Below are 13,316 nucleotides of genomic sequence, written 5' to 3'. Positions count from 1 at the left end.
ATAACCGCCGGCTGCTACGGACATGCAATTTCTGTTCTCTGCTGTAAAGATACACTCGACAAGGGACTGAAGCAGGGAACTTGAAATTGTTGTTTGTCTTGATGCTCCTCTTCTCCATTTGTTACATCCCATTTCAAACATAAGATAATCCCTCAGTTACGTAATGGAGTCCACATTGCTCATAAATGATCAAAGTCTGTTTTATCTGTCTTTGGAAATTATTCAGAAAAGCCAGACATGTTCTGTTCTTCTACACAGAAGTCATTTTATTTATTCATCTCGCTGGTTACAGAAGTTATGCATCATTGATTAGCGGGAACAATTTTAAAAATGCACCCACACAGTCAAACCTCATGAAGTCTTTACTGTAATACTAAAGAGACTTATATGTAAGGAAAACTAGATTGTGGCAAACCACATGTTGGAAGAAATATCATCTGATCAACAGAGTAAAGATAAATTTGAACTAGCCTTTGAACCACTGGAGCGGTTGTGATGGTCATTGCTGATATCTTTGTTTTTACTTATTGCCAATTGTTTAAAATGAAAAGCCGTGGTGTCATACAAACATTTTCAATTATAAAACTGAATAAAGCAAGCAGTGATTGGAACTATGCCGAGTTGCTTGTGTTTTGTAGCTTCTAATCTGTCCGTGTTAACTTTCAAGGCTTCAGAGATTCGTCTTGTTTAGTCAAATTTTGGTTTCCTGGTCTTTATAAAAGATCTGATGAGACATCTGCCGGAAAACCAGACTGTTGCAATGAAAAGCAAACCACATCCTAGAAAGAAGGCCATCACATCTAGAGAGTGATAGGCATACCATGGTAACTTATAAGACTTGGTGCGCAGATGTGGTGCACCCTTGTTCCTCATGACATACTCAATCCAGAAAACTGCACTGTCAAGGGGTTTCATAGGTTTGTCGTGATGCAGCTGTGACAGTTTAAGCATATTCTCTTTGTATCGTTTCTCTGGGTCCAGAATATTTTTCAGTGCCTTTTTCACTGACTCAACATCCAATTCTGTTATTTCAAGCACCTCTGCCACGCCCCGAGCTGTCATGCTCATAATGTTGTCAAACTGGTCAAAAAGCAGAGGAATGCCCACAACTGGCACACCATGATAGATGGCCTCATAAAGACCATTAGTACCACCATGTGTGACAAAAGCTTTTGTTTTAGGGTGGCCCAGTAAATCATTTTGGGGTAGCCATTCAACCAGCTTGGTGTTGTTTCCCAGGGCAGCAGGTCTTTGTCCAATGTACCTCCATACAACCTTCTGAGGGAGGCTGGCGAATGCTGAGGCAAAGATCTCTGTAGTTTCAGGCCCAAGGTTGCTCAGTAGAGTCCCTAAACTCATGATGATCACCCCATGTTCACCAGAGCTTTGCACAAAGTCTTCCAGATCTGGTGAAAGAGGTTTGGGTGGCTTACCCTGGAAGCCCCCAATGTAGACAATGTTGGGCATGGTGGGATGAGGGTACGCGAATGTAAAGTCAACCCGAATCAGCCAGATATCAGCCTCTAATACAAGGGACAAATGGGTGACACCAGGTTCAAAATAACGATCACATACAGCCTGGTATGGTGGGTTGGTGTAAAAGTTGTTCATGTAAATCATCATGCCATGATAGATTATGTTTCTGAGTCTTTGAGAAAAGTCCATTTTGTCCGAGAACTGAGAGAAGACTTCAGGGACATAGGACAGGGGTGAACGAGCGACAACCATGTGTGCCTCCCCAGTAATCAGCCAGCGGACGTTGAAAACCAAAGGAAGGTGAAGATAGTGCCCCAAAAGCACTCCAGTTGGAACAATAGGATCAGTCAGACAAACATCAAATCCGGTGTCCTCCAACTCCTTCAACAGTGTTTTATTCTCAAGGACTGTCATGGCTAGATTTGCCACAACTCTGTGGTTTTCTCCAAATAATTCAAAAATGTTTTTATAAAACTGAAAAAAGGCCCAAAGTGAGCCTCTATTCCGACGAATCTCTATTGATTTCTTCAAGAAAGCAGACATGGAGTCTTGGCTTTCTATGTGTTGGGCTTGCTCCTGGACGACTGTGATGGAGGTGTAATAGGGCGAGAATTCTGAGATATACCAGCTGGTGGATGAACGAATCACAGTGATTTCATGGCCTTGAGAATGTAGTTCCTCCACAAGGATCTTCATGTTGAGCCAGTGGCTTCCATCCGCACTGTAAACCAGCACTTTTCCACCATCACAGGGGGAAGGCAGGGTTGCTGAACACATCAGAATTGCCAGAGCCGGAAACAACTCCATTGCTGTGGAAGAGACACAAACCTTTGTGAATAAACATGAGAAGAAGAAGCACATTATGTCCAACATAATCTTCGAAAATCATAATTCTTTCTTTCTATCCCCTAACCCCAACCCAACCGCGGAAAGCCTCCATCTATGGCCTGAACTCGGTTCTGCAGGTTTCTTCTTGTCAAAAGGCAGTTTTTACTTTCTACTGTCACTTCTGCTTGCTCAAGTGAAATGGTTCAAACACCAAAAAGTGCTTTGAGATAACTAGTTTTTATTTGGCGTAAATGTTAAAGCAAACAAGCATTATTGGACATCTGTGACCCAAAACTCAGTAAATGAAAGTGTCAGTGGAGGGTGGGGCAAGAAGGATCATGGGTTCTCCCGGCCCGAGAATAATGATGAATGAAGTCCAGGATGACACATCAGTAAAGAAATACTGCATTAAATAATTAACATATAAGATACATATTTCAAACTTTACACACAATATCTAAATGCCAGATTGACAAACACAATTGAAATGCGCAAAATCTCAAGTAGAATAAAAATGCAACCAAGCAAAAAAACAAGGCATTGAAGTGGAAAGTAACACCGGTGACACCTTGGTCTTATATCTATCGTCCACTTGTAGTGAAATGTTTTTTTTCCTTAACTGACTTTTTTTTAATGTAATGCACATAACGGTAGCTTACACAATCTCACTTACTGTCAGGGTTTGTGAACTCAATTGCACGGCAGACAAGAAGTTCAGTTCAAAAGTGTTTTATTCTCAAAAACCAAATCAGAAGCAAAGTCAGGCAGTCCAAGATCAAAACCAGTGCAGGCGATTGAGGAGAAAATCCAGGAGGCAAAGTCGGGCAGGCAGAAGGTCAAAAACACACAAAGGCAACACGAGGAAAAAATGGCAGGTACGAATGGTGTAAGAACTCAGATGAACTGGCATCTATAACTACAAGAGAGGGGAACTAAAAACACACACTAATGACAATAACAAACCGCTGTGATCAGGAGGAGGACGCAGGAGTGCACAGGGGCGGAGCTAAGGGGAACACAGGAGGGGAGGAGTGAAAGCAGGACATAAGTAAATGACTATTTACTTATGAGTAAATGGTCATTTACTCATGAGCAACCCCTAGAGTAAATGAATAATTACTCAAAAGTTAATAAATCCTCAAAAATAATACATGAAAAATTATTCCATGCTCCAACTGTAACCTGTCAAGTTAACAGGGTGGTTTTAGCACCTTGGGTGAGCAATAGCTGTGTTGGTGTACATTTATCTCTACGCCAGAAACAATAGAATGCATGGAAATGCAAGAAAAAGGCTCCAACTACTTCACAAACACAATTGACTTTGCTTAGCAGTGCTGTAACGTGTTCTTCAAAAAACTAAGTTTGGCAAGAAACAAAGTTCTCGGTTTGAAAACTAAACAGACAATTCTGGATAAATTATGCAAATATTGTGACAATACTGGTTTTAAAACAGCCTCACACGGGCGGCTTCACGTTGTGCAGCCCTCGGGCAACTATCATGTTAAGTCCGCCCATGGGGCACCATTATGTTGGGATTTATGGTTGGTAACTAGCATTAAATATTACTGTAAGTAATAGATTACTGGAAGTAATTTAGGAAAAATTGGAATTACCAATGGAAGTAAATGGTCGTTTACTCATGAGCAATGCCTAGAGTAATTGAGTAATTACTCAAAAGTTAATAAATTATCAAAAATAATATATTAATTAAAAGTTATTCATTTGAATAAATGGATTATTTATCAAATAATGGAATTGGGGCACCACCAACTAAACTGGAAATAACCAATACCAAATATCACTCTCGTTTGTCAAAAGGTTATTTAAGTTAGTTAATATTCCTGTTCAAAATATAGCAATCTTAAATAACAAGGAAGTTGTGCAATTCGAGCACAGACTGTTACAAACCAGTGAATTGTCAACAATACACAATAATTACCAGGAATCGATCAATTAAGCTAAAAGGCATTTATTAACAAAAATGCATTAATTCATAAATTCCTAGTTTATTTATTAAACTAACACAATCAAGCAACAAACATCATCTAACACGGAGCTCTAATCTACTAACAGCAAACACTATGTACAAAGAAAGAGAAAGAGGGTGTGTGTGCGTGTGCAAGTCTGAGTGGGGATGTAATGACCACGAGTGTCCACCAGGTGGAGGCGGACCTTAGAGGGTCAGTGTGAGTGGGCGTAATGATCTCGAACGGACACCGGAGGGAGGCAGGCGTCTGGGTCGGGGCAGTGACCGTAACGACCACTGGGGGCGCGGCGGCGCACGGAGGGAGAATGCAATGACTCGATGCGTCCACCAAATGGCGGCCTCTCGAGAGATTGCAGTCACCCACGCGGCCACCAGAGGCCCTTGCAACGCTCTTTCTGGATAGCGTGACGTTACTATGCTTGTAAAAGCCTGCTTGGAGCGCGCCTGGAGTCTCGTGGCCGATAAATCCCAGGGACAGTGGTCACACGGTCTCAGAAGCGTGGAAGAGCGCAAGATCAACTGTTGCCGAGTTGCGCAACGAGTTAGTAAGGAGAGCAGAAAAGAGAGAAGAGGGGGATAGAGAGAGATCTAAAGCCCGTACCGTGTGTCCAGCTTGTACACATAATCCAGATCTGCGAGTTAGGCAGGATTAGACTCTGGGAGCAGAGGAGGAAGCTGAGAGAGAGAGAGTTGCACGGTGCGGAGGTTCGCGTCGATGTAAATCCAAGCGCAGACACAGACTGCTTGAAAACACAGATCGGTGTCCCCGAGCTCAAACACAAAAATAAAAACACAGCAATATTAAAATCACGTTATTCTAACTACCTGCCCAGACTCTAAGCCTTACTTGGTTGGACGGTGAAGGTGCTTCCGTGGCCGGTTAAAATCCATTGATTTACGGTTGCAGGCAGGTTTCTGTGGCGTCCCAGAGAAATAACCTGAAGTGGCCTGTGAACACGGGGAAAGTCCACAGGATGATCCCAGGGGTGATCAGGTACTTCTTGTAAGGAGGGGTGGGTGCGGGTAGAGGCTGGGTTCAGGTCAGCATGTGGGGGAGTGCGTGGTGGCAGCGCACACTCAGGATCCAGGTGAAGAACGGGAAAAAAAGAAGAAAAAAAAAGTAATTCCACAGTTGGTTCTCTGCTGGTCCAGCGAGGTGAAGAAACTCCAGGCCGATCAGCTTGCGTTAACACGTGGTCCTTTGTCTCCGTGTGAAGAGGTGCGTAGTGTCCAGAGCACATTCGGCTTGGAAAGATGTGTTTTTGCTTTCCGCTGGATTTTATACCTCTTGGTTGTTACCGCTGTGCTCAGGGCAATGTGGACCAATCCTGATGGGGCTCGCCCCGGAGCTTCCGGCTGGTGAGGGAGGTTTTGGATCTCCCTGCCGTTGACCTGCAGTGTTGCACCATGCTGTGGGGAAAACCCGGGGGAGGGTCACATGACCAATGGCACATTTTTCCAGTCCTGAGCATGTGGTCTCTTTAGCCCTGTTTCCACCGCACAAAAGTGCGGGGACGGAATGGAGTGGTACGGAGCGGTACGGCAAAGCGTAACCGGAGCCAAATCCGTTACCCGTTTCCACTGCAGAAAGGAGCTTAAAAAGTGGGCGGGGTTTAAGAGCTCCGCAGATACAACAGTGGTCTCAGCTTGGCTGCAGATCTAGATCTTATGAATCCTCTGTTGTTGTTTACATCCTCCACCTTGCACTTGTTGTTTAGTTAACTGTTATTTTTTGCAGCAGCAGAGCTGCAGCCACAACTTCCGTGTTGGATCTGGGAGAGCGAACACTTCGGCGAATTGCCCGGCACATTACCTTCTGTGATTCAAAAAGAATTGACTTTGCAGGAGAAAAAGCGAACCAGTACTGCAAACTTTGAATCTTGTGCACATATTTTGGAGACATTGAACCTGGCGGCGCTGATGGTGAAGTGGCAAATTGAAGTCACACTCATCTCACACATTTAATATCTTCAAATATCAGACTTACAGATCCACATAATCATAAACAGCCAAGCTGCAGTTGTATAGATGTGTTTCTTTAGTGGAACATTGCTACTGAATCAGCAGCTCTATGTTCATTTGTCAAACTTTCATCTTCAAATGATACAGAGCGATGGATAGAACTGGTTGATTATCAATTGTGACAAAGTGTGTAACAATCAGTCTAATTTCAGAGATGATTGACTAATGATTTACATGTAAAATAAAGAAAGTATGTATTTTATATTGCTTATTCTATTATTATAAGCAGCTCGCGGTACAGTCATGTGCTCGAGATGCACTGCTGCTGGAGACAGACGACCTCCTCCTCCAACTCTCGAGTGACTGAGGATAAAACACAAAGTCCAGTGAGTGTTTTTACAGTCCCTGTTCAAGTATTTATTTCATACAATTTAATAAACAGATAAAACTTAACTTTATCAGTCTGCTGTGGTTTCCACTGAAATGCCTCCTTCCCTCTCCAACACTCTGACACACGCTGGCGTCACAACCATGAGGCTGTTTTGGGGTCCAGCGTTGTGCTCGGGTGCTGGATCCCATGATTTCACTCTCCTCTGGGCCTCCACCTTCAGATCAGATTCTTCTTCTCCACCTCTGCAGTCACTGATCTAGCTGTGGCTCTCACATGCTTTCCAGCGGGGACGACACGCTGCCGGTCGTTTTTTCTATTTTATTAGTGATTCCACGACTGTGACACCAAATAATATGATTTTCCAAAAAAGTGGGCGTGTTGAGGGCGGGAGATGAACTGCGCAACCTTCCAGGTGGATTGTGATTTATATAAGGAAAGTGCATGCAGATGTGCGTATTGACGGTTTTATTGATCCAAATTATGGGGGGCGCACGCCATTTTCAGCTTTTGGGCATACATCCATTTCCAGTAGGAATCCTACGGGATGTTCTATAAATGAGGCTCCAGTTCATTTTCTCCACAGCCCAGGTAAGACACTTCTGCGGTTGTCTCTTGTTCAGGAGTGGCTTGACACGAGGAATGCGACATTTGTGTCGCATTCCAATGTTCTCACATGCATCATTTGAGGAACAATTCTTAGGATCTGATTCAAGTGGAATGAAACAAAAGTTTAATTTGTGAGAGTAATCCAAGTGGTAAGAAAAAGGAAACAAAGGAAATTATTTATATTAAATGACAGTTATTAAAACACAAATGTAAACAGGACTCTTTCTTTCTGCTCTAAACATGAATTTTCTTGCCATGTTTGAGGACTCCCAGTCCATCACAAGTCAAACACACAGACATAAACAACCACACACTCACATTCAGACCGAGAGGCAATTTTACAATTCCACAGAAGGTGTTTGGACTGTGGGAAGAAACCAGAGTGCCTGGAGGAAACACACAGACTGCGAGATTCCAGAAAAATTCCCGCCTGGAAACTAACTGGGTTCTGTCTCCCCTTCCTCATAACCGCCGGCTGCTACGGACATGCAATTTCTGTTCTCTGCTGTAAAGGTACACTCGACAAGGGACTGAAGCAGTGAACTTGAAATTGTTGTTTGTCTTGATGCTCCTCTTCTCCATTTGTTACGTCCTATTTCAAACATAAGATAATCCCTCAGTTATGTAATTTAGACAACATTGCTCATAAATGAGCAAAGTCTGTTTTATCTGTCTTTGGAAATTATTCAGAAAAGCCAGACATGTTCTGTTCTTCTACACAGAAGTCATTTTATTTATTCATCTCGCTGGTTACAGAAGTTATGCATCATTGATTAGCGGGAACAATTTTAAAAATGCACCCACACAGTCAAACCTCATGAAGTCTTTACTGTAATACTAAAGAGACTTATATGTAAGGAAAACTAGATTGTGGCAAACCACATGTTGGAAGAAATATCATCTTATCAACAGAGTAAATATAAATTTGAACTAGCCTTTGAACCATTAGAGCGGTTGTGATGGTCATTGCTGATATCTTTGTTTTAACTTATTGCCAATTGTTTAAAATGAAAAGCAGTGGTATCATACAAACATTTTCAATAATAAAACTGAATAAATCAAGCAGTGATTGGAACTATGCCGAGTTGCTTGTGTTTTATAGCTTCTAATCTGTCCGTGTTAACTTTCAAGGCTTCAGAGATTCGTCTTGTTTAGTCAAATTTTGGTTTCCTGGTCTTTATCAAAGCTCTGATGAGACATCTGCCGGAAAACCAGACTGTTGCAATGAAAAGCAAACCACATCCTAGAAAGAAGGCCATCACATCTAGAGAGTGATAGGCATACCATGGTAACTTATAAGACTCGGTGCGCAGATGTGGTGCACCCTTGTTCCTCATGACATACTCAATCCAGAAAACTGCACTGTCAAGGGGTTTCATAGGTTTGTCGTGATGCAGCTGTGACAGTTTAAGCATATTCTCTTTGTATCGTTTCTCTGGGTCCAGAATATTTTTCAGTGCCTTTTTCACTGACTCAACATCCAATTCTGTTATTTCAAGCACCTCTGCCACGCCCCGAGCTGTCATGCGCATAATGTTGTCAAACTGGTCAAAAATCAGAGGAATGCCCACAACTGGCACACCATGATAGATGGCCTCGTAAAGTCCATTAGTACCACCATGTGTGACAAAAGCTTTTGTTTTAGGGTGGCCCAGTAAATCGTTTTGGGGTAGCCATTCAACCAGCTTGGTGTTGTTTCCCAGGGCAGCAGGTCTTTGTCCAATGTACCTCCATACAACCTTCTGAGGGAGGCTGGCGAATGCTGAGGCAAAGATCTCTGTAGTTTCAGGCCCAAGGTTGCTCAGTAGAGTCCCTAAACTCATGATGATCACCCCATGTTCACCAGAGCTTTGCACAAAGTCTTCCAGATCTGGTGAAAGAGGTTTGGGTGGCTTACCCTGGAAGCCCCCAATGTAGACAATGTTGGGCATGGTGGGATGAGGGTACGCGAATGTAAAGTCAACCCGCATCAGCCAGATATCAGCCTCTAATATAAGGGACATAGGGGTGACATCAGGTTCAAAATAACGATCACATACAGCCTGGTATGGTGGGTTGGTGTAAAAGCTGTACAGGCAAATCATCATGCCATGATAGATTATGTTTCTGAGTCTTTGAGAAAAGTCCATTTTGTCCGAGAACTGAGAGAAGACTTCAGGGACAAAGGACAGGGGTGAACGAGCGACAACCATGTGTGCCTCCCCAGTAATCAGCCAGCGGACGTTGAAAACCAAAGGAAGGTGAAGATAGTGCCCCAAAAGCACTCCAGTTGGAACAATAGGATCAGTCAGACAAACATCAAATCCGGTGTCCTCCAACTCCTTCAACAGTGTTTTATTCTCAAGGACTGTCATGGCTAGATTTGCCACAACTCTATGGTTTTCTCCAAATAATTCAAAAATGTTTTTATAAAACTGAAAAAAGGCCAAAAGTGAGCCTCTATTCCGACGAATCTCTATTGATTTCTTCAAGAAAGCAGACATGGAGTCTTGGCTTGCTATGCGTTGGGCTTGCTCCTGGACGACTGTGATGGAGGTGTAATAGGGCGAGAATTCTGAGATATACCAGCTGGTGGAAGAACGAATCACAGTGATTTCATGGCCTTGAGAATGTAGTTCCTCCACAAGGATCTTCATGTTGAGCCAATGGCTTCCATCTGCACTGTAAACCAGCACTTTTCCACCATCACAGGGGGAAGGCAGGGTTGCTGAAAACATCAGAATTGCCAGGACCGGAAACAACTCCATTGCTGTGGAAGAGAGACAAAACCTTGTGAATAAACATGAGTCAAAGAAGCACATTATGTCCAACATAATCTTCGAAAGTCATAATTCTTTCTTTCTATCCCCTAACCCCAACCCAACCGCGGAAAGCCTCCATCTCTGGCCTGAACTCGGTTCTGCAGGTTTCTTCTTGTCAAAAGGCAGTTTTTACTTTCTACTGTCACTTCTGCTTGCTCAAGTGAAATGGTTCAAACACCAAAAAGTGCTTTGACATAACTAGTTTTTATTTGGCGTAAATGTTAAAGCAAACAAGCATTATTGGACATCTGTGACCCAAAACTCAGTAAATGAAAGTGTCAGTGGAGGGTGGGGCAAGAAGGATCATGGGTTCTCCCGGCCCGAGAATAATGATGAATGAAGTCCAGGATGACACATCAGTAAAGAAATACTGTATTAAATAATTAACATATAAGATACATATTTCAAACTTTACACACAATATCTAAATGCCAGATTGACAAACACAATTGAAATGCGCAAAATCTCAAGTAGAATAAAAATGCAACCAAGCAAAAAAACAAGGCATTGAAGTGGAAAGTAACACCTGTGACACCTTGGTCTTATATCTATCGTCCACTTGTAGTGAAATGTTTTTTTTCCTTAAAGGTATAGTAGAGGATTTTCTTCTTCCGGGTGGATCATCAAAATAACTGGTCCTCCCAATTGTCAATCATTCTGGTGATATATGACGTAAGCCCGTCGTACGTGCTCGTCCCTCATTATGCCGGTGGCCGACCCAACGCATTATTCTCGGACATTTTTACACAGTTTCACCCCCTCTGGTGCAAATCTTCTTGTAAAGTGAGCTTATGTGAGCGATGCCGACTTGTGACTTGTAAACAGAGCGTGCACGAGGAGAACTGGGCTCGTGCATGTCTCTCGCACGCGTTTTAGTAGGCGTTCCGTCCCGGGAGCAGGTACAGCGTTGCGCATGCGCATTTTTTTCAAACGGTGGAGAGGGCGGTTCTTTCCTAAAATTCCTGAAAATCCTCCTGTATACCTTTAACTGACTTGTTTTTAATGTAATGCACATACCGGTAGCTTACACACTCTCACTTACTGTCAGGGTTTGTGAACTCAATTGCACGGCAGACAAGAAGTTCAGTTCAAAAGTGTTTTATTCTCAAAAACCAAATCAGAAGCAAAGTCAGGCAGTCCAAGATCAAAACCAGTGCAGGCGATTGAGGAGAAAATCCAGGAGGCAAAGTCGGGCAGGCAGAAGGTCAAAAACACACAAAGGCAACACGAGGAAAAAATGGCAGGTACGAATGGTGTAAGAACTCAGATGAACTGGCATCTATAACTACAAGAGAGGGGAACTAAAGACACACACTAATGACAATAACAAACAGCTGTGATCAGGAGGAGGACGCAGGAGTGCACAGGGGCGGAGCTAAGGGGAACACAGGAGGGGAGGAGTGAAAGCAGGACATAAGGAAATGACCATTTACTTATGAATAAATGGTCATTTACTCATGAGCAACCCCGAGAGTAATTCAATAATTACTCAAAAGTTAATAAATTCTCAAAAATAATATATGAAAAATTATTCCAAGCTCCAACTGTAACCTGTCAAGTTAACAGGGTGGTTTTAGCACCTTGGGTGAGCAATAGCTGTGTTGGTGTACATTTATCTCGACGCCAGAAACAATACAATGCATGGAAATGCAAGAAAAAGGCTCCAACTACTTCACAAACACAATTGACTTTGCTTAGCAGTGCTGTAACGTTTTCTTCAAAAAACTAAGTTTGGCAAGAAACAAAGTTATCGGTTGGAACACTAAACAGACAATTCTGGATAAATTATGCAGATATTGTGACAATACTGGTTTTAAAACAGCCTCACACGGGCGGCTTTATGTTGTGCAGCCCTTGGGCAACCATCATGTCAAGTCCGCCCACGGGGCACCATTATGTTGGGATTTATGGTTGGTAATTAGCATTAAAAATTACTCTAAGTAATAGATTACTGGAAGTAATTTAGGAAAAATTGGAATTACCAGTAGAAGTAAATGGTCGTTTACTCATGAGCAACGCCTAGAGTAATTGAGTAATTACTCAAAAGTTAATAAATTATCAAAAATAATATATTAATTAAAAGTTATTAATTTGAATAAATTGATTATTTATAAAATAATGCAATTGGGGCACCACCAACTAAACTGGAAATAACCAATACCAAATATCACTCTCGTTTGTCAAAAGGTTATTCAAGTTAGTTAATATTCTTAGGATCTGATTCAAGTGGAATGAGACAAAAGTTTAATTTGTGAGGGTACTCATAGTGGTAAGAAAAAGGAAACAAAGGAAATTATTTATATTAAATGGCAGTTATTAAAACACAAATGTAAACAGGACTCTTTCTTTCTGCTCTAAACATGACTTTTCTTGCCATGTTTGAGGACTCCCAGTCCATCACAAGTCAAACACACAGACACAAACAACCACACACTCACATTCAGACCTAGAGGCAATTTTACAATTCCACAGAAGGTGTTTGTGTGTTTCCTCCAGGCACTCTGGTTTCTTCCCACAGTCCAGACTGCGAGGTTCCAGAAAAATTCCCGCCTGGAAACTCACTGGGTTCTGTCTCCCCTTCCTCATAACCGCCGGCTGCTACGGACATGCAATTTCTGTTCTCTGCTGTAAAGGTACACTCGACAAGGGACTGAAGCAGTGAAATTGTTGTTTGTCTTGATTCTCCTCTTCTCCATTTGTTACATCCTATTTCAAACATAAGATAATCCCTCAGTTATGTAATGGAGTCCACATTGCTCATAAATGATCAAAGTCTGTCTTATCTGTCTTTGGACATTATTCAGAAAAGCCAGACATGTTTTGTTCTTCTACACAGAAGTCATTTTATTTATTCATCTCGCTGGTTACAGAAGTTATGCATCATTGATTAGCGGGAACAACTTTAAAAATGCACCTCCACAGGCACACCTCATGAAGTCTTTACGGTAAATCTAAAAAGACTTATTTGTGAGGAAAACTAGATTGTAGCAAACCATATGTTGGAAGAAATATCATCTTATCAACAGAGTAAATATACATTTGAACTAGCCTTTGAACCATTGGAGCGGTTGTGATGGTCATTGGTGATATCTTTGTTTTCACTTATTGCCAATTGTTTAAAATGAAAAGCAGTGGTATCATACAAACATTTTCAATAATAAAACTGAATAAATCAAGCAGTGATTGGAACTATGCCGAGTTGCTTGTGTTTTATAGCTTCTAATCTGTCCGTGTTAACTTTCAAGGCTTCAGAGATTCGTCTTGT

The 13,316-nt window shown here is 42.1% G+C and overlaps 2 protein-coding genes across 2 annotated transcripts; both read right to left on the bottom strand.

Moving 5' to 3' along the window:
* Positions 1-687: 687 nt before the first annotated feature.
* LOC308130485 (UDP-glucuronosyltransferase 2B33-like) lies at positions 688-6,832 on the bottom strand (the record flags this gene model as incomplete). The annotated part of the gene is made up of 4 exons (XM_080496888.1): positions 688-2,285; positions 5,139-5,239; positions 5,577-5,701; positions 6,758-6,832. 4 exons carry the CDS (start codon positions 6,830-6,832, stop codon positions 688-690), a joined length of 1,899 nt encoding a protein of 632 aa, XP_080353014.1.
* Positions 6,833-8,401: 1,569 nt separating this feature from the next.
* Positions 8,402-9,997, bottom strand: LOC308130484 (UDP-glucuronosyltransferase 2C1-like; the record flags this gene model as incomplete). The annotated part of the gene is made up of 1 exon (XM_080496887.1): positions 8,402-9,997. The coding sequence occupies one exon, from the start codon at positions 9,995-9,997 to the stop codon at positions 8,402-8,404; it is 1,596 nt and encodes a 531-aa protein (XP_080353013.1).
* Positions 9,998-13,316: the final 3,319 nt, after the last annotated feature.

Source organism: Blennius ocellaris (assembly GCF_963422515.1).
Source record: "Blennius ocellaris genome assembly, chromosome: 5".
Lineage (NCBI taxonomy): Eukaryota > Metazoa > Chordata > Actinopteri > Blenniiformes > Blenniidae > Blennius > Blennius ocellaris.
Note: the sequence above shows the minus strand (reverse complement) of the source record. Positions and strands in the feature narration are given on the sequence as shown.